General features: G+C 38.6%; 1 protein-coding gene across 1 annotated transcript in view; it reads left to right on the top strand.

The window, feature by feature from the left end:
* LMNTD1 (lamin tail domain containing 1) overlaps positions 1-21129 on the top strand; it is a 455425-nt gene that overhangs the window by 387715 nt on the left and 46581 nt on the right. Inside the window, exons 10-12 of the mRNA XM_049694225.1 lie at positions 649-767; positions 9982-10217; positions 19788-19986. Coding sequence (XP_049550182.1) covers positions 679-767; positions 9982-10217; positions 19788-19986 — 524 coding nt within the window. The 5' untranslated portion in view covers positions 649-678. The remainder of the gene's footprint in view (positions 1-648; positions 768-9981; positions 10218-19787; positions 19987-21129) is intronic.

Genomic DNA, 21129 nt, shown 5'->3' with positions numbered 1-21129 from the left:
TTCTGTTCCTGCTGCCTAGCTGTTGCCATGTGCTCAAAGAGCATTTGTCAAAACAAAACAAACAAAAAGACAAAAAACAGTGATTAACTCCCCCAATATTTGCATACTAGCCTTAATCCTAAGAAATCCAAAATAGGATATCAAACATTTTGATGGCAAAGTTTGTCTGTTAGGATAAACAGCTCTCTTAAAGGCAAATTACTCTTATTTGATGTCTGCAAACTGCAAAGCAGGTGCAGCATTAACATAGTAATTGTTCAGAGACTGGAACTTTGTAACTATGGAGACATTACTTCACAGTGTTCTAACAGGTGGTGTTGGCCAGATGTGAAAGTTGTAATCATAAAGGTAGCTTTGCTGGCTTACTGCACTGCCTCTTGAGTTGCTTCCAGTGAGTGCTACACACCTTCATCTTGATGTGTTTAATATTTTTAGCCAATATCAGTATTGGCTATATCAGTATTGGCTATATCAGTGCTTACATATTCATATTAGAATCCTGGTTCTGGCCCCAGCTTGGTTAAGAAATCATGAAGTCTGGCAGGTGCTTTAAGGTAGTTAGATTAACAAGTGAGGTCACTCAAAAAAGAAAATCTGCCTTGAAACTCAGCTCTATTCACTGACTAATGTCATGATTTGTTTTCCCAGAAAAGAAAAGAGACTTCTCTTCCAGCCAAGATGAAAGACACACAAGCCACTCAGGAAATTTCGGCGGTCCCGCAGAGTGAAGTCCATGAGCAGGAAAATAAAATGGAAAATCAAGCGCAGTAAGAAAGGCACAAATGAGTTTTAGAAGTTGAGGTTGGAGTATTTGACCTCTTTGTTTCAAAACAGCTTATAAAAAGTTAGAACTAGAATCGAGTCTACAAATTTCCTAAAATTAATTAATGATAACATACAATTTCCCCAACCACTGTTTTATAAGGTATAGTCTTTGAGTAATGTAAAAATTCACCTAGACAGATCTCCACCATATCAGACCTGGTTGAGATTCCAAAGCTCATATCTAGCATGTTAATTGTTTCTTTAAGGTAATTGGCAGACAGTTTCTTTAAAACTACTTTCTTAACCTGGGGACAGAGAACTGCTAGAGAATTTTGGTTTGGGAAATGTCTGTGAGGATGTTAAATAAAAGGTACAGCTCTCTTTTTACTACTAATGTAAATCATTCTATCAAATAAAGCATTAGCATTGGTTTTCCAATGTTTTCTAGAAAATGACCTCTAATATTGAACATACACAGTTTAAGGCTAATGTTACTTTAGATCTAGATGCCCTGTGTTTACTGATCAGTTCAAGTCTATTTTTTTTTTTTTTTTTTTTGTGGTACGTGGGCCTCTCACTGTTGTGGCCTCTCCCACTGTGGAGCACAGGCTCCAGACGCGCAGGTTCAGCAGCCATGGCTCACAGGCCCAGCCGCTCCACGGCATGTGGGATCTTCCCAGACCGGGGCACGAACCCGGGTGCCCTGCATCGGCAGGCGGACTCTCAACCACTGCGCCACCAGGGAAGCCCTCAAGTCTATTTCTTTAAAGTGTTTTTATTAGTTATCTGTTTTACACATATTAGTGTATATATGTCAATCCCAATCTCCCAATTCATCCCACCACCACCACAATCCCCACCCCCCGCTTTCCCCCCTGGGTGTCCATGCATTTGTTCTCTACATCTGTGTTTCTATTTCTGCCTTGCAAACCAGTTCATCTGTACCATTTTTCTAGATTCCACATATATGCGTTAATATACAATATTTGTTTTTCTCTTTCTGACTTACTTCACTCTATATGACAGTCTCTAGGTCCAACCACGTCTCTACAAATGACTGAATTTCGTTCCTTTTTATGGCTGAGTAATATTCTATTGTATATGTGTGCCACATCTTCTTTATCCATTCATCTGTCGATGGGCATTTAGGTTGTTTCCATGACCTAACTATTGTAAATAGTTGTGCATTGAACATTGGGGTGCATATGTCTTTTTGAATTATGGTTTTCTCTGGGTATATGCCCAGTAGTGGGATTGCTGGGTTGTATGGTAATTATAATTTTAGTTTTTTAAGGACCCTCCATACTGTTCTCCATAGTGGCTGTATCAGTTTACATTCCCACCAACAGTGCAAGAGTGTTCCCTTTTCTCCACACCCTCTCCAGCATTTGTGGTTTGTAAATTTTCTGGTGATACCCATTCTAACCAGTGTGAGGTGATACCTCATTGTAGTTCTGATTTGCATTTCTCTAATAATTAGTGATGTTGAGCAGCTTTTCATGTGCCTATTGGCCATCTGTATGTCTTCTTTGGAGAAATGTCTATTTAGGCCTCCTGTCCATTTTTTGACTGGGTTGGTTGTTGTTTTTAATATTGGGCTCCATGAGCTGTTTATATATTTTGGAGATTAATCCTCTGTCTGTTGATATGTTTGCAAATATTTTCTCCCACTCTGAGGCTTGGCTTTTCGTCTTATTTATAGTTTCCTTTGCTGTCCGAAAGCTTTTAAGTTTCATTAGGTCCCATTTGTTTATTTTTGCTTTCATTTCCATTACTCTAGGAGGTGGGTCAAAAAAGATCTTGGTGTGATTTATGTCAAAGAGTGTTCTTCCTATGTTGTCCTCTAAGAGTTTTATAGTGTCTGATCTTACATTTAGGTCTTTAATCCATTTGGAGTTTGTTTTGTGTATGGTGTTAGGGAGTGTTATAATTGCATTCTTTTACATGTAGCTGTCCAGTTTTCCCAGCACCACTTATTGAAGAGACCATCTTTTCTCCATTGTATATCCTTGCCTCTTTGTCATAGATTAGTTGACCATAGGTGTGTGGGTTTATCTCTGGGATTTCTACCCTGTTCTATTGATCTCTATTTGTGTTTTTCTGCCAGTACCATATTGTCTTGATTACTGTAGCTTTGTAGTATAGTCTGAAGTCAGGGAGACTGATACTTCCAGCTCCATTTTTTTTTTCTCAAGATTGCTTTAGCTATACGGGGTCTTTTGTGTCTAGAAGATGTTTTGTTCCAGTTCTGTAAAAAATGCCAGTGGTAATTTGATAGGGATTGCATTGACTCTGAAGATTGCTTTGGGTAGTATAGTCATTTTCACTATATTGATCCTTCCAATCCACAAACATGGTATATCTCCATATGTTTGTGTAATCTTTGGTTTTTTCATCAGTGTCTTATAGTTTTCTCAGAACAGGTCTTTTACCACCTTAGGTAGGTTTATTCCTAGGTATTTTATTCTTTTTGTAGCAATGGTGAATGGGATTGTTTCCTTAATTTCTCTTTCTGATCTTTCGTTGTTAGTGTATAGGAATGCAAGATATTTCTTTGCATTAATTTTGTATCCTGCAACTTTACCAAATTCATTGATTAGCTCTAGTAGTTTTCTGGTGGCATCTTTAGGATTCTATTTACATAGTATCATGTCATCTGCAAACAGTGACAGTTTTACTTCTTCTTTCCAGTTTGTATTCTTTTTATTTCCTTTTCCTCTCTGATTTCCATGGCTAGGACTTCCAAAACTATGTTGAATAATAGTGGCAAGAGTGGATGTCCTTGTGTTGTTCCTGATCTTAGAGAAAATGCTTTCAGTTTTTCACCATTGAGAATGATGTTTGCTGTGGGTTTGTCATAAATGGCCTTTATTATATTGAGGTAGGTTCCCTCTATGCAAACTTTCTGGAGAGTTTTTATCATAAATCGGTGTTGAATTTTGTCAAAAGCTTTTTCTGCATCTATGGAGATGATCATATGGTTTTTATTCTTTGATTTGTTAATATGGTGTATCACATTGATTCATTTGAGTATATTGAAGGATCCTTGCCTCCCTTGGATAAATCCCACTAGACCATGGTGTATGATCCTGTTAATGTGTCATTGGACTCTGTTTGCTACTATTTTGCTGAGGATTTTTGCATCTATATTCATCAGTGATATTGGTCTGTAATTTTCTTTTTTGTAGTATATTTGTCTGGTTTTGGTATCAGAGTGATGGTGGCCTTGTAGAATGAGTTTGGGAGTGTTCCTTCTTCTGCAAATTTTGGAAGAGTTTGAGAAGCATTGGTGTTAGCTCTTCTCTAAATGTTTGACAAAATTCACCTGTGAAGCCATCTGGTACTGGACTTTGGTTTGTTGGAAGATTTTTAATCACAGTTTCAATTTCATTACTTGTGATTTGTCTGTTCATATTTTTTTTTGCTTCCTGGTTTAGTCTTGGAAAATTATACCTTTCTAAGAATTTGTCCATTTCTTCCAGGTTGTCCATTTTATTGGCATAGAGTTGCTTGTAGTAGTCTCTTATGATATTTTGTATTTCTGTGGTGTCTGTTGTAACTTCTTTTTAATTTCTAATTTTATTGGTTTCAATCCTCTCCCTCTGTTTCTTCATGAGTCTGGCTAAAGTTTTATCAATCTTGTTTATCTTCTCAGAGAACCAGCTTTTAGTTTTATTGATATTTGCTATTGTTTTCTTTGTTTCTATTTCACTTATTTCTGCTCTGATCTTTATGATTTCTTTCCTTCTACTAACTTTAGTTTTGTTTGTTCTTCTTTCTCTAGTTCCTTTAGGTGTAAGTTCAGATTGTTTATTTGAGATGTTTCTTGTTTCTTGCGGTAGGCTTTTATTGCTATAAACTTCCCTGTTAGAACTGCTTTTGCTGCATCCCATAGGTTTTGGATCATCGTGTTTTCATTGTCATTTGTCTCTAGGTATTTTTTGATTTCCTCTTTGATTTCTTCAGTGATCTCTTGGTTATTTAGTAATGTATTGTTTAGCCTCCATGTGTTTGTGTTTTTTACATTTTTTCCCTGTAATTGATTTCTAATCTCATAGCGTTTTGGTTGGAAAAGATGCTTGATATGATTTCAATTTTCTTAAATTTACCGAGGCTTGATTTGTGACCCAAGATGTGATTTATCCTGGAGAATGTTCCATGTGCACTTGAGAAGAAAGTGTCATCTGCTGTTTTTGGATGGAATGTCCTATAAATATCAATTAAATCTATCTGGTCTATTGTGTCATTTACAGCTTGTGTTTCCTTATTAATTTTCTCTTTGGATGATCTGTCCACTGGTGTAATGAGGTGTTAAAGTCCCCCACTAGTATTGTGTTACTGTCAGTTTCTTCTTTTATAGCTGGTAGAGTTTGCCTTATGTATTAGGGTGCTCCTATGTTGGGTGCATATATATTTATAACTTTTATATCTACTTCTTGGATTGATCCCTTGATCATTATGCGTGTCCTTCCTTGTCTCTTGTAACATTCTTTATTTTAAAGTCTATTTTATCTGATATGAGTATTGCTACTCCAGCTTTCTTTTGATTTCCATTTGCATGGAATATCTTTTTCCATCCCCTCAATTTCAGTCTGTATGTGTCCCTAGGTCTGAAGTGGGTCTCTTGTAGACAGCATATAGATGGGTCTTGGTTTTGTATCCATTCAGCAAGCCTGGGTCTTTTGGTTGGAACATTTAATCCATTCATATTTAAGGTAATTATCGCTATGTATGTTCCTATTACCATTTTCTTAATTGTTTTGGTTTTGTTTTTGTAGGTCCTTTTCTCTCTTGTGTTTCCCACTTAGAGAAGTTCCTTTAGCATTTGTTGTAGAGCTGGCTTGGTGGTGCTGAATTCTCTTAGCTCTTGCTTGTTTGTAAAGCTTTTGATTTCTCTATCGAGTCTGAATTGAGATCCTCTCTGGGTATAGTAATCTTGGTTGTAAGTTCTTCCCTTTCATCACCTTAAATATATCATACCACTCCCTTCTGGCTTGCAGAGTTTCTGCTGATAAATCACCTATTAACCTTATGGGAGTTCCCTTGTATGTTATTTGTCATTTTTCCCTTGTTGCTTTTAATAATTTTTCTTTGTCTTTAATTTTTGTCAATTTGATTACTATGTGTCTCAGCATGTTTCTCCTTGGCTTTATCCTGCCTCAGACTCTCTGTGCTTCCTGGACTTGGGTGGTTATTTCTTTTCCCATGTTAGGGAAGTTTTCGACTATAATCTCTTCAAGTATTTTCTTGGTTCCTTTCTCTCACTCTTCTCTTTCTGGGACCCCTATAATGTGAATGTTGGTGCATTTAATGTTGTCCCAGAGGTCTCTTACGCTGTCTTCATTTCTTTTCATTCTTTTTTCTTTATTCTGTTCCTCAGCAGTGAATTCCACCATTCTGTCCTCCAGGTCACTTATCCATTTTTCTGCCTCAGTTATTGTGCTATTGTTTACTTCTAGTGTATTTTTCATTTCAGTTATTGTATTGTTCATCTCTCTTTGTTCTTTAATTCTTCTACGTGTTTGTTCTTTAATTCTTCTTGGTTTTTGTTAAACATTTCTTGCATCTTCTCGATCTTTGCCTCCATTCTTCTCTGTGGTCCTGGATCTTCTTCACTATCATTATTCTGAATTGTTTTTCTGGCAGGTTGCCTATCTCCACTTCATTTAGCTGTTTTTCTGGGGTTTATCTTGTTCCTTCATCTGGTACATAGCCCTCTGCCTTTTCATCTTGTCTATCTTTCTGTGAATGTGGTTTTTGTTCCACAGGCTGCAGAACTGTAGTTCTTCTTGCTTTTGCTGTCTTCCCTCTGGTGGATGAGGCTATCTAAGAGGCTTGTGCAAGTTTCCTCATGGGAAGGACTGGTGGTGGGTAGAGCTGGGTGTTGTTCTGGTGGGCAGAGCTCAGTAAAATTTTAATCCCTTTGTCTGCTGATGGGTAGGGCTGTTGGTTCCCTTCCTGTTGGTTGTTTGGCCTGAGGCGACCCAGCACTGGAGCCTACCCAGGCTCTTTGGTGTGGCTAATGGTGGACTTTGGGAGGGCTCATGGCAAGGAGTACTTCCCAGAACTTCTGCTGCCAGTGTCCTTGTCCCCATGGTGAGCCACAGCCAACCCCTGCCTCTGCAGGACACCCTCCAACACTAGCAGGTTGGTCTGCTTCAGTCTCCTATGGGGTCACTTCTCCTTCTCCCTGGGTCCTGATGTGCACACTACTTTGTGTGTGCCCTCCAAGAGTGGAGTCTCTGTTTCCCACAGTCCTGTCCAAGTCCTGCAATCAAATCCCACTAGCCTTCAATGTCTGATTCTCTGGGAATTCCTCCTCCCATTGCCAGACCCCCAGGTTGGGAAGCCTGACTTGGTGCTCAGAACCTTCACTCCAGAGGGTGGACTCCTGTGGTGTAATTGTTCTGCAGTTTGTGAGTCACCCACCCAGTGGTTATGGATTTTGATTTTATTGTGATTGCACCCCTCCTACTGTCTCATCGAGGCTTCTCCTTTGTCTTTGGATGTGGGGTATCTTTTTTGTTGAGTTCCAGTGTCTTCCTGTCGATGATTTTTCAGCAGTTAGTTATGATTCCAGTGCTCTCGCAAGAGGGAGTGAGTTCACGTCCTTCTACTCTGCCATCTTGAACCAATCTCCCTCAAGTCTATTTTTTAAATATTTGTTCTTAGAGGTCATCTGAGAAATAACTGTTGTCAGTATTACCAATGCAGCGTTGAAATAACATTGAAATGCTGGAATTGAACTTTTATAACTGCCTCTGGTTTAGTGCTAATCAATTACAGAGGGAGCAAAATACCAAGTAAGGGCTTGGAAAATTCCACATGGGAAAGGGAAACCTCACTAAGCACTAGGAAGAAAATCTCTCATCTTCCAAAAGGAGTCTAATAGGTGGGTGAGTGCAGGGCTCAGACAATGGGCTACATCACGCTCATCTTTTCCTGAAATGTTTCAGCTCTTCCAACGGTGTGTGTTGCCATTAGAAATTTCTTATTCAACTACAAAAACAAGAATCCCCTGTGGCCCTAAACTGAAGTTCTTTGATCACAACATTTGCAAAGGCTTATTGGGAATCTTTTGTGGAATTAAATTTATTTGGAAATGCTATTGTTTTACCAGTGGAAGAAAAAAATTCAGAGCTTATAAAATGAACATGCTGAAAAGATGTAGCCAGTTGTCTGTAATGAAACCCAGATGTAAGGAACTTTGAAAGAGAAAGGTCCTTTTCCTGCTTATTCTAGACAGTGTCAGGGAAAAATTATGTCATATGATCTGTCTCAGTTTAGACAGAGATGAAATATTTGTCATTTGACAATAGACCTCTGTAGTCTCCTTTTCGTTACCACCACAGTCATACTCAAGAGCATATCTTCATGGGTTAGAGGTTTTTGACAAAGATGAGTGGTTGGGTAGTCGGTAGAATGGCACGTGCTCAAGCTTGATAAGCTCTGGGCTAATAATAATGCCGTTTCCAAAGCCAGTGCCATTTAATTATTTTTAAAAATTGCCTGAGATATCTGTGCCTTGTGAGAGGCACACTTAGAGAATTCTGATTTTGAATACAGAGCTCTCCAGATATAATATTTCTGATGAAGGAACTTACAAATTATAGAACAAAACGATTGTGAATACCTCCTGGTAAACAAAGAGATTGAGAGTAACATCAGCAAGATGGCAGATTAGGAAGCTTCAGGCCCTTGTTCTGTTATGGAAAGATTTGGAAAAACAAAAACAAAGAACAGAAGACTGGCTAAAATAACATTATAGGAACTCTGGAAAACAAAGAGATCAAAATAGAGACAGTGCTTGGAGGCAAAACACTTAGTTCCTGACTTATAGTGGATAGACGTTTGGCCCCCAGGAAGGCAGGGCTTGGGCTGGCCAAGTGTCTGGTTTTCAGAGAGCTAAAGGGTTGGACCCCAGGACTTTGTTCACAATTCAAGCATTAAACACACATACATTCACACACACATGGATTGCTTTGAAGTTACTAAGAAGAGCCTCAACGTGACTCATAAAATGCAGTTGTCATAAGCCTTTTCATGAGGTACTCCGTGAGAATATTGTTTTACTTGTAAAATAAGTGTACTGTAGTTTAGGGATTTTGTTTAAATGCTTGCACACTATACTTTTACATATATAAAAAAGAAAGAAAGGAAAATCTTTATTCATATAGTAGGATTTACTTACAAAAATAATACTTGGAAAGTAAGTCTTTCTTCGCCCTCTTTTGTGCTAGTCCCTTCAGCATTCACACATACACATACACAGATACACACAAATATACACATGTGAGCTGTATTTATAGTTATTAATTTGTAAAGTGCATTTGAAAGCACACATTAACTCTAGAATCTTTATAAATACAGGAAAATTAGTTAAGCAGCAGGAGAAATTAAAGGAAAAAGTATAGTAAACTATTACATATTAAACAGAAATGATAATCATGTTTTTCATGTTAATGGAAAGGGGAAATATAATAAGTGATAAAAGTGGGATATAAATGGTTTATAGAGTCTCAATTTTGAGTGAAAAAAATGCATTAGGGCTTCCCTGGTGGCGCAGTGGTTGAGAGTCCGCCTGCTGATGCAGGGGACACGGGTTCGTGCCCCGGTCTGGGATGATCCCACATGCCACGGAGCAGCTGGGCCCGTGAGCCATGGCCGCTGAGCCTGCGCATCTGGAGCCTGTGCTCCGCAACGGGAGAGGCCACAACAGTGAGAGGCCCGCGTACCGCAAAAAAACAAAACAAAACAAAAAAACAATGCATTAAAAGGCCTGGAAGGAAGAAATATTGAATCACTATGTTGTACACCTGAAATTAATATAATATGGTAAATCACTATATTTCAATAAAAAATTTATTAAAAAAATTTAATAAAATATAAAAAGCATGGCAGGAAATGGTAAAATTTTTAGTTGGTGGAATATAGTAATTTTTATTTTCTTCCTTCAGCATTTACACTTTTGCAAAACTATCTGAAGTAGGAGTTTATTGATTTTTAAATAGAAAAGAGAAAAGCATGACTTGACACTAAAGTGTTTTATGTAGATTGTTAAAACTAGAAATATAAGATGTTCTTGCGCTTGTGTTAGATGCATAATATCTTTGAAAAGCAAAATCCTGAGTAATAATGATAATTAATGCTTCTTGTGCTCACAGTCTATCATTTTGTCTTTCTCACTTTGTTTATTATACTAATTTTTGTACACAGAATTGAAGACACATGTGACAATCTCCCAAAGACACAGCGATCTGTAGTACATTTTTTTCCAACGTCAACGGATTCAGATACCACTACACTGCCATGTTCATGGTCATTATCCAATGAAATACCTCTCAGTTACTATCTGTCCAGCCCTCAAGTTAGTGGAGTATCTTTTTCAACAATTGGACAAAAGCCTCTTAAACCTGCTCTAGTGAGCCATTCCCAATCAGAAGACAGCTTGGGTAAGCAAAACATGTACCAAGTGTTTTAGACTACTTTTAAAGCATATAGTTCAATAGAGTCTTTATGTGCCTAGAAGCCAGAATGATGTTTTATTATTTGTCTCCAATAATACTAACTTCTTAATCTCATATGCAGAATAACTTGACTCTGCCCATCCTTGATTCTAGCCCTGGAGTCATATTCAAGTCACGTAAACATATGTGGCCAAGTACATCAACTCTGTGATTAAAATATCTTGAGTTATCATAATAATTCATGGGTTGACCACTTAGATGCTCTAGAATTGCTAAATGATTAAAAATTCTGATGTATAGCATTAACTGCTCTTCCTCTGAATGCTACTAGAAAGATTAACAATGTCTTATGTATGTTATGCTTTAGGAGACTATGGCTTAAGTAACGAAAGATGGGTAGATAAGAGAAAGAAGAAACATAAAGTAGGTAATAAAATGGTGGAGAGAAAAGGGAAAAACAATAAAGAATTTGGAGAAGAGGAAAATGAAAACAGCAGTAAAGTTTTGACAGTTGCCAACAATGCACTCAGCAGTGCTCACACCATGAGGTGTATGTTCCTCACCATGTTTAGGGAACTCTGAGGGTATGTTATCAAGGTTTACTGAAAAGACCACTGCCCTTGGAAACAGAGGACCTAGGTTCAAACCCCCTTTCTAGTCCCAATAACATGGGACATTAAGTAAGGTATTTAGCATCTCTGAGTCCCATTTTCCACACCTACAAAATGGGGATTAAAATATCAGCTTCACAGGGCTATCCTAAGAATTAAATGAGATATTTATGAAAATCACCTAGCACACAGCAAGTGTGCTCAATAAAATTAGTTGTGAATCTGAATGTATCTGTAAGTACCTTCTCATAGAATAGGCTAGATTTGGGGTCTGTATTACCAGTCAACTAACAAGTTTCAAAATTGTTAACACGAATACACCCATGACTACCTGATGTCTTCATTTTCCTCTACCCTTCTGTGGACATTTACAGCCTTGCTCCTTCCTATCTACATTTCATTTTGTTCCTGGTATTTTCCTAAGCCTTTGACACAGTGTTATATAGGATTTTGATCTACTGCCATTATTGTCATATTCCCTGTGCTTCATTGTTTGTATGCCTAAGATACATTTTTTGAAGAAGCCTCCTAAATTTACAATGACCTTTAGCAATGACCAAAATCTATATGCTTAAAAGTGAAAATACACATTTTATATCTAAGGAGGTAATATTTCTCATCCTTTGGCACTGTATCATCATGGTATATGTTCTATATTTGAGTTGAACTGTGAAAGCTCCTAGTATTGAGGGGGAGGGTAACAAATATACTGGTTTCGCCTTGCAAGATGAGAGTTGTGCTGGGATGAAGTCTTCTTCAGTTACTGTAGGTTCTGACTCTGTAGATACATGGCTAAGTCTACCAAGACTTGTTGCATTTGGTTCATTTCATTTCTAGATGAGATAATAACTGGAACTAAAATCAATGTGTCTTCTTTCCTTTTAGAATACAAAGATTTTCATCCCTCAGGACGAGCTATTAAGGATGCTATATATTCTCTTCCCCCAAAGGAATTTAAAGATTAAGGAAATACTCACTTGAATGGGAATGAACTAACTTAATTCCAAATATTTCTTCTAAACAAAATACTCTGAGGAATCCTCTTTAGGAACTATATGGGTTTTTTTTCCACCTTTCACATTGCTTTGGCTTTGTTAAAGACACAAGGAGATAAAGCACACTCTAGATTGTCTTAATCCTTTGATGATTTTGGATTCAGGGTCACATTGACCAAAGTCCCTGTGCTACAATAATAGCTATCATTTATTGAGTACCTGCTAAATGCCAGATACTGTGCTAGACACTTACCTATATTATCTTCAATCCTCACATCGCCTCACACAAAGTAGTATTATCCTTATTTTATTTTCAGGAAAACTGAGAATTGGAAGATTTAAATCATTTGGCTTAGTAAGTGACAGAGCTGGGGTACAGATGTGTCTAAATCCAAGACACATTGCTCTATCTATTTCATCAGGATGCCTGTCTGTACTGTTACTCTCTCTTTGCAGACACATAATTAGATTTATCCAGCATGATTCTTTCTATGCAAAATCTTGAAACTTATTTTGTATTTGAATCTTACTACTGAGAATTTTAAAAGAGTAAGAGGTTACAAGAATCTGATTAAGCATTACTTTATCTTTTTAATAAAGTATTTTAGTTAATTAGAGGAAATTTAACTCTTTACCTGGCAAAATACAAACCATTGATAGGAAAGGACTCATTTGAGACTTTAATTTATGAGTAGCAATTTGGGGAGAAAAGCTAATACAAAATAGAATAAAGTTGTACTTACATATAGTGTACCAAATTTGAGAAACTCAAATGTTTTACCTACTCAAAAACTTATGATGCTTGTAGTACAACTTAATCAGTTAAATTGTAATTATGCCGATGATACAATTGATAGTTTAAGATAACTGCAGTAATCTCTAGGAATTGAGTGTCACTAAAAATAATCACTGGTTATTTTTTTTTTTCTTTATTGGAGCATAATTGCTTTACAATGGTATGTTAGTTTCAGCTTCACAACAAAATGAATCAGTTATATATATACATATGTTCCCATATCTCTTCCTGCTTGCGTCACCCTCCCTCCCACCCTCCCTATCCCACCCCTCCAGGCGGTCACAAAGCACCGAGCTGATCTCCCTGTGCTATGCGGCTGCTTCCCACTAGCTATCTACCTTACGTTTGGTAGTGTATACATGTCCATGCCTCTTTATTGCTTTCTCACCGTTTACCCTTCCCCCTCCCCATAGCCTCAAGTCCATTCTCTAGTAAGTCTGTGTCTTTATTCTTGTTTCACCCCTAGGTTTTTCATGACATTTTTTTTTCTTAAATTCCATATATATGTGTTAGCATACGGTATTTGTCTCTCTCTTTCTGACTTACTTCACTCTGTATGACAGACTCTAGGTCTATCCACCTCATTACAAATAGCTCAATTTCATCTCTTTTTATGGCTGAGTAATATTCCATTGTATATATGTGCCACATCTTCTTTATCCATTCATCCCATGATGGACACTTAGGTTGTTTCCATCTCTGGGCTATTGTAAATAGAGCTGCAATGAACATTTTGGTACATGACTCTTTTTGAATTATGGTTTTCTCAGGGTATATGCCCAGTAGTGGGATTGCTGGGTCATATGGTAGTTCTATTTGTAGCTTTTTAAGGAACCTCCATACTGTTCTCCACAGTGGCTGTATCAATTTACATTCCCACCAACAGTGTAAGAGGGTTCCCTTTTCTCCACACCCTCTCCAGCATTTATTGTTTCTAGATTTTTTGATGATGGCCATTCTGACTGGTGTGAGATGATATCTCATTGTAGTTTTGATTTGCATTTCTCTAATGATTAGTGATGTTGAGCATTCTTTCATGTGTTTGTTGGCACTCTGTATATCTTCTTTGGAGAAATGTCTATTTAGGTCTTCTGCCCATTTTTGGATTGGGTTGTTTGTTCTTTTGTTATTAAGCTGCATGAGCTGCTTATAAATTTTGGAGATTAATCCTTTGTCAGTTGCTTCATTTGCAAATATTTTCTCCCATTCTGAGGGTTGTCTTTTGGTCTTCTTTATGGTTTCCTTTGCTGTGCAAAAGCTTTTAAGTTTCATTAGGTCCCATTTGTTTACTTTTGTTTTTATTTCCATTTCTCTAGGAGGTGGGTCAAAAAGGATCTTGCTGTGATTTATGTCATAGAGTGTTCTGCCTATGTTTTCCTCTAAGAGTTTGATAGTTTCTGGCCTTACATTTAGGTCTTTAATCCATTTTGAGCTTATTTTTGTGTATGGTGTTAGGGAGTGATCTAATCTCATACTTTTACATGTAGCTGTCCAGTTTTCCCAGCACCACTTATTGAATAGGCTGTCCTTTCTCCACTGTACATTTCTGCCTCCTTTGTCAAAGATAAGGTGACCATATGTGCGTGGGTTTATCTCTGGGCTTTCTATCCTGTTCCATTGATCTATATTTCTGTTTTTGTGCCAGTACCATACTGTCTTGATTACTGTAGCTTTGTAGTATAGTCTGAAGTCAGGAAGCCTGATTCCTCCAGCTCCATTTTTCGTTCTCAAGATTGCTTTGGCTATTCGGGGTCTTTTGTGTTTCCATACAAATTGTGAGATTTTTTGTTCTAGTTCTGTGAAAAATGCCAGTGGTAGTTTCATAGGGATTGCATTGAATCTGTAGATTGCTTTGGGTAGTAGAGTCATTTTCACAATGTTGATTCTTCCAATCCAAGAACATGGTATATCTCTCCATCTATTTGTATCATTTTTAATTTCTTTCATCAGTGTCTTATAATTTTCTGCATACAGGTCTTTTGTCTCCTTAGGTAGGTTTATTCCTAGGTATTTTATTCTTTTTGTTGCAATGGTAAATGGGAGTGTTTTCTTGATTTCACTTTCAGATTTTTCATCCTTAGTGTATAGGAATGCCAGAGACTTCTGTGCATTAATTTTGTATCCTGCTACTTTACCAAATTCATTGATTAGCTCTAGTAGTTTTCTGGTAGCATCTTTAGGATTCTCTATGTATAGTATCATGTCATCTGCAAACAGTGACAGCTTTACTTCTTCTTTTCCGATTTGGATTCCTTTTATTTCCTTTTCTTCTCTGATTGCTGTGGCTAAAACTTCCAAAACTATGTTGAATAAGAGTGGTGAGAGTGGGCAACCTTGTCTTGTTCCTGATCTTAGTGGAAATGCTTTCAGTTTTTCACCATTGAGGACGATGTTGGCTGTGGGTTTGTCATATATGGCCTTTATTATGTTGAGGAAAGTTCCCTCTATGCCTACTTTCTGCAGGGTTTTTATCATAAATGGGTGTTGAATTTTGTCAAAAGCTTTCTCTGCATCTATTGAGATGATCATATGGTTTTTCTCCTTCAATTTGTTAATATGGTGTATCACGTTGATTGATTTGCGTATATTGAAGAATCCTTGCATTCCTGGAATAAACCCCACTTGATCATGGTGTATGATCCGTTTAATGTGCTGTTGGATTCTGTTTGCTAGTATTTTGTTGAGGATCTTTGCATCTATGTTCATCAGTGATATTGGCCTGTAGTTTTCTTTCTTTGTGACATCCTTGTCTGGTTTTGGTATCAGGGTGATGGTGGCCTCGTAGAATGAGTTGGGGAGTGTTCTTCCCTCTGCTATATTTTGGAAGAGTCTGAGAAGGATAGGTGATAGCTCTTCTCTAAATGTTTGATAGAATTCGCCTGTGAAGCCATCTGGTCCTGGGCTTTTGCTTGTTGGAAGATTTTTAATCACAGTTTCAATTTCAGTGCTTGTGATTGGTCTGTTCATATTTTCTGTTTCTTCCTGATTCAGTCTTGGCAGGTTGTGCCTTTCTAAGAATTTGTCCATTTCTTCCAGGTTGTCCATTTTATTGGCATAGAGTTGCTTGTAGTAATCTCTCATGATCTTTTGTATTTCTGCAGTGTCCGTTGTTACTTCTCCTTTTTCATTTCTAATTCTATTGATTTGAGTCTTCTCCCTTTTTTTCTTGATGAGTCTGGCTAATGGTTTATCAATTTTGTTTATCCTTTCAAAGAACCAGCTTTTAGTTTTATTGATCTTTGCTATCGTTTCCTTCATTTCTTTTTCATTTATTTCTGATCTGATTTTTATGATTTCTTTCCTCCTGCTAACTTTGGGGTTTTTTTGTTCTTCTTTCTCTAATTGCTTTAGGTGCAAGGTTAGGTTGTTTATTCGAGATGTTTCCTGTTTCTTAAGGTAAGATTGTATTGCTATAAACTTCCCTCTTAGAACTGCTTTTGCTGCATCCCATAGATTTTGAGTCGTCGTGTCTCCATTGTCATTTGTTTCTAGGTATTTTTTGATTTCCCCTTTGATTTCTTCAGTGATCACTTCGTTATTAAGTAGTGTATTGTTTAGCCTCCATGTGTTTGTATTTTTTACAGATCTTCTCCTGTGATTGATATCGAGTCTCATAGCGTTGTGGTCGGAAAAGATACTTGATACAATTTCAATTTTCTTAAATTTACCAAGGCTTGATTTGTGACCCAAGATATGATCTATCCTGGAGAATGTTCCATGAGCACTTGAGAAAAATTTGTATTCTGTTGTTTTTGGATGGAATGTCCTATAAATATCAATTAACTCCATCTCATTTAATGTATCATTTAAAGCTTGTGTTTCCTTATTTATTTTCATTTTGGATGATCTGTCCATTGGTGAAAGTGGGGTGTTAAAGTCCCCTACTATGAATGTGTTACTGTCGATTTCCCCTTTTATGGTTGTCAGTATTTGCCTTATGTATTGAGGTGCACCTATGTTGGGTGCATAAATATTTACAATTGTTATATCTTCCTCTTGGATCGATCCCTTGATCATTATGTAGTGTCCTTCTTTGTCTCTTCTAATAGTCTTTGTTTTAAAGTCTATTTTGTCTGATATGAGAATTGCTACTCCAGCTTTCTTTTGGTTTCCATTTGCATGAAATACCTTTTTCCATCCCCTTACTTTCAGTCTGTATGTGTCTCTAGGTCTGAAGTGGGTCTATTGTAGACAGCAAATATATGGGTCTTGTTTTTGTATCCATTCAGCCAATCTGTGTCTTTTGGTGGGAGCATTTAGTCCATTTACATTTAAGGTAATTATCGATATGTGTGTTCCCATTCCCATTTTCTTAATTGTTTTGGGTTTGTTATTGTAGGTCTTTTCCTTCTTTTGTGTTTCTTGCCTAGAGAAGTTCCTTTAGCAGTTGTTGTAGAGCTGGTTTGGTAGTGCTGAACTCTCTCAGCTTTTGCTTGTCTGTAAAGGTTTTAATTTCTCCATCAAATCTGAATGAGATCCTTGCTGGGTAGAGTAATCTTGGTTGCAGGTTTTTCTCCTTCAACACTTTCAATATGTCCTGCCACTCCCTTCTGGCTTGCAGAGTTTCTGCTGAAAGATCAGCTGTTAACCTTATGGGGATTCCTTTGTGTGTTATTTGTTGTTTTTCCCTTGCTGCTTTTAATATGTTTTCTTTGTATTTAATTTTTGACAGTTTGATTAATATGTGTCTTGGCGTATTTCTCCTTGGATTTATCCTGTATGGGACTCTCTGTGCTTCCTGGACTTGATTAACTATTTCCTTTCCCATATTAGGGAAGTTTTCAACTATAATCTCTTCAAATATTTTCTCAGTCCCTTCCTTTTTCTCTTCTTCTTCTGGAACCCCTATAATTCGAATGTTGGTACGTTTAATGTTGTCCCAGAGGTCTCTGAGACTGTCCTCAGTTCTTTTCATTCTTTTTTCTTTATTCTGCTCTGCAGTAGTTATTTCCACTATTTTATCTTTCAGGTCACTTATCCGTTCTTCTGCCTCAGTTATTCTGCTATTGATCCCATCTAGAGTACTTTTAATTTCATTTATTGTGTTGTTCATCGTTGCTTGTTTCATCTTTAGTTCTTCTAGGTCCTTGTTAACTGATTCTTGCATTTTGTCCATTCTATTGTCCATTCTATCTCCAAGATTTCGGATCAACCTTACTATCATTATTCTGAATTCTTTTTCAGGTAGACTGCCTATTTCCTCTTCATTTGTTAGGTCTGATGGGTTTTTATCTTGCTCCTTCATCTGCGGTGTGTTTTTCTGTCTTTTCATTTTGCTTATCTTACTGTGTTTGGGGTCTCCTTTTTTGCAGGCTGAAGGTTCGTAGTTCCTGTTGTTTTTTGTGTCTGTCCCCAGTGGCTAAGGTTGGTTCAGTGGGTTGTGTAGGCTTCCTGGTGGAGGGTACTAGTGCCTGTGTTCTGGTGGATGAGGCTAGATCTTGTCTTTCTGGTGGGCAGGTCCACGTCTGGTGGTGTGTTTTGGGGTGTCTGTAGACTTATTATGATTTTGGGCCGCCTCTCTGCTAATGGGTGGGATTGTGTTCCTGTCTTGCTAGTTGTTTGGCATAGGATGTCCAGCACTGTAGCTTGCTGGTCGTTGAGTGAAGCTGGGTGCTGGCGTTGAGATGGAGATATCTCGGAGATTTTTGCTGTTTGATATTATGTGCAGCTGGGAGGTCTCTTGTGGATCAGTGTCCTGAAGTTGGCTCTCCCACCTCAGAGGCACAGCACTGACTCCTGGCTGCAGCACCAAGCGCCTTTCATCCACAGGGCTCCTTAATTTGGGATGATTCCTTGTCTACTCAGGTATTCCACAGATGCAGGGTATATCAAGTTGATTGTGGAGCTTTAATCCGCTGCTTCTGAGGCTGCTGGGAGAGATTTCCCTTTCTCTTCTTTGTTCTCACAGTTCCCAGGGGCTCAGCTTTGGATTTAGCCTCGCCTGTGCGTGTAGGTCGCCAGAGGGCGTCTGTTCTTTGCTCAGACAGGACGGGGTTAAAGGAGCCGCTGATTCGGAGGCTCTGGCTCACTCAGGCCCGGGGGTAGGGAGGGTCACGGAGTGTGGGGCGGGCCTGCGGCGGCAGAGGCCGGCGAGACGTTGCAGCCTGAGGCGCGCCTGTGCGTTCTCCCGGGGGAGTTGTCCCTGGATCCCGGGACCCTGGCAGTGGCGGGCTGCACAGGCTCCCCGGAAGGGCGTGTGGCTAGTGACCTGTGTTCGCACACAGGCCTCCCGGTGGCGGCAGCAGCGGCCCTAGCGTCTCATGTCTGTCTCTGGGCTCCGCACTTTCAGCCGCGGCTCGCGCCCGTCCCTGGAGCTCTCTCAAGCAGCGTTCTTAATCCCCTCTCCTCGTGCACCAGGAAACAAAGAGGGACGTAAAAGTCTCTTGCCTCTTCGGCAGGTCCAGACTTCTCCCCGGACTCTCTCCCGGCCAGCAGCGGTGCACTAACGCCCTGCAGGCTGTGTTCACGCCGCCAACCTCAGTCCTCTCCCGGCGCTCCGACAAAAGCCGGAGCCTCAGCTCCCAGTCCCGCCCGCCCCGGCGGGCGAGCAGACAAGCCTCTCGGCTGGTGAGTGCCGGTCGGCCCGATCCTCTGCGCTGGAATCTGTCCGCTTTGCCCTCCGCACCCCTGTTGCTGTGCTCTCCTCCGCGGCTCCCAAGCTCCCCCACTCCGCCTCCCGAAGTCTCCACCCGCGAAGGGGCTTCCTAGTGTGTGGACACTTTTCCTCCTTCACAGCTCTCTCCCGCTGGTGCAGGACCCGTCCCTGTCCTTTTGTCTCCGCTTAGTTTTTTCTTTTGCCCTACCCAGGTACGTGGGGGGTTTCTTGCCTTTTGGGAGGTCTGAGGTCTTCTGCCAGCGTTCAGTAGATGCTCTGTAGGAGTTGTTCCACGCGTAGATGTATTTCTGGTGTATCTGTGGGGAGGAACGTGATCTCCGCGTCTTACTCTTCCGCCATCTTCCCGGAAGTTAATCACTGGTTATTTTATAGACTGGTTTAAAGCTTCAAACTATCCTCACTTAGTTTGACTGTGACAGTAAAAAGTATAAAGAATATCATTTTGTAGAAGCAAAGAATAAAGATAGTAGCTTTGGTTTCTTTTAATCTTTTATTTACTTCTCTCTCTATTGTTTCCTTCTTTGGTTTCTTTGAAAGGACTCAACAACTTCAAAATTCCAAAGAAACACACTATGCCGGTGCTTGCTTCTCAGCTAGCTGTGGTTGGGGAAGGGGAAGATTATTTCCTATCTTTGTTTGGTGATTCAAAGAAACTTGTCATGCACTCATTCCCCACCAAGAGAACTTGGAAGCACTTTTCTATGATTCTTGAAGAAGTGGGCCAATCTAGATCCAGGTAAATACTCTATTTGAATTATTTAATATCTTCTATTGGGGTAGCAGTAATAAATTAGTAGGAAATAAAGTTCTAAACTGTTGTTAGATCCACGATCTCATCTAAGACCCTAAGCAATCCATTAAAATATAACTGTTTCATATTCTGGGCAGTTAAAAGGAATCAATATAACTTTCTAGGGAACCAAACAAGGAAAGTTAATTCTTCAAAGATGCCAGAGAAAACAGCACTACATAAGGCTTACCAATAAAGTTAACTCAATTATTCAAGAAAATTTTCATTATTGGCAAATCAATCAGATGGATTTAGAATTCTTTCCTATCTGTCTTGAGTTCAAGACAGAAGGAAAAAGATGGATTTATAACTTACTGATCCATTTTTATGGTTATTAGTATCTGTAGAAAAAAAGAATTGATCAGGAAGAAAGCTGATATTAGAACTAAAATAAAAGCTGACGCATCTATGCATTTACTTAACCCTGTTTTTCTTGTTGCACAAACAACAGATTAAATTGTGAATTTTTAGTAATAAACACACATTTAAAAAAAATTTTATTGAAGTATAGTTGATTTGCAATGTCGTGTTAATTTCAGGTATACGGCAAAGTGACTCAGTTATACATATATATACATTCTTTTCCATATTCTTTCCATTATGATTTATCACAGGATTCTGAATATAGTTCCCTGTGCTATACAGTACAACCTTGTTGTTTATCCATCTTATGTATACTAGTTTGCATCCGCAAATCCCAAACTCCGAATCCTTCCCTCCCCCACCCCTCCTCCCCCTTGGCAACCAAAAGTCTGTTCTCTATGTCTGTGAGTTTGTTTATGTTTCATAGATATGTTCATTTGTGTCATACTTTAGATTCCACATATAAGTGATACCATATGGTATTTGTCTTTCTCTTTCTGACTTACTTCACTTAGTATGATCATCTCTCAGTCCATCCATGTTGCTGCGTATGGCATTATTTCATTCTTTTTTTATGGCTGATGTATAGATAGATAGATAGATAGATACCCCACATCTTCTATATCCATTCATCTGTCAATGGACATTTAGGTTGTTTCCATGGCTTGGCTATTGTAAATAGTGCTGCTATGAACATTGGGGTGCATGTTTCTCTTTGAATTATAG

The sequence above is a fragment of the Orcinus orca genome, chromosome 11 (genome assembly GCF_937001465.1).
Source record: "Orcinus orca chromosome 11, mOrcOrc1.1, whole genome shotgun sequence".
Taxonomy (NCBI): Eukaryota; Metazoa; Chordata; class Mammalia; order Artiodactyla; family Delphinidae; genus Orcinus; species Orcinus orca.
This window is presented reverse-complemented; position numbering and strand designations above follow the sequence as displayed.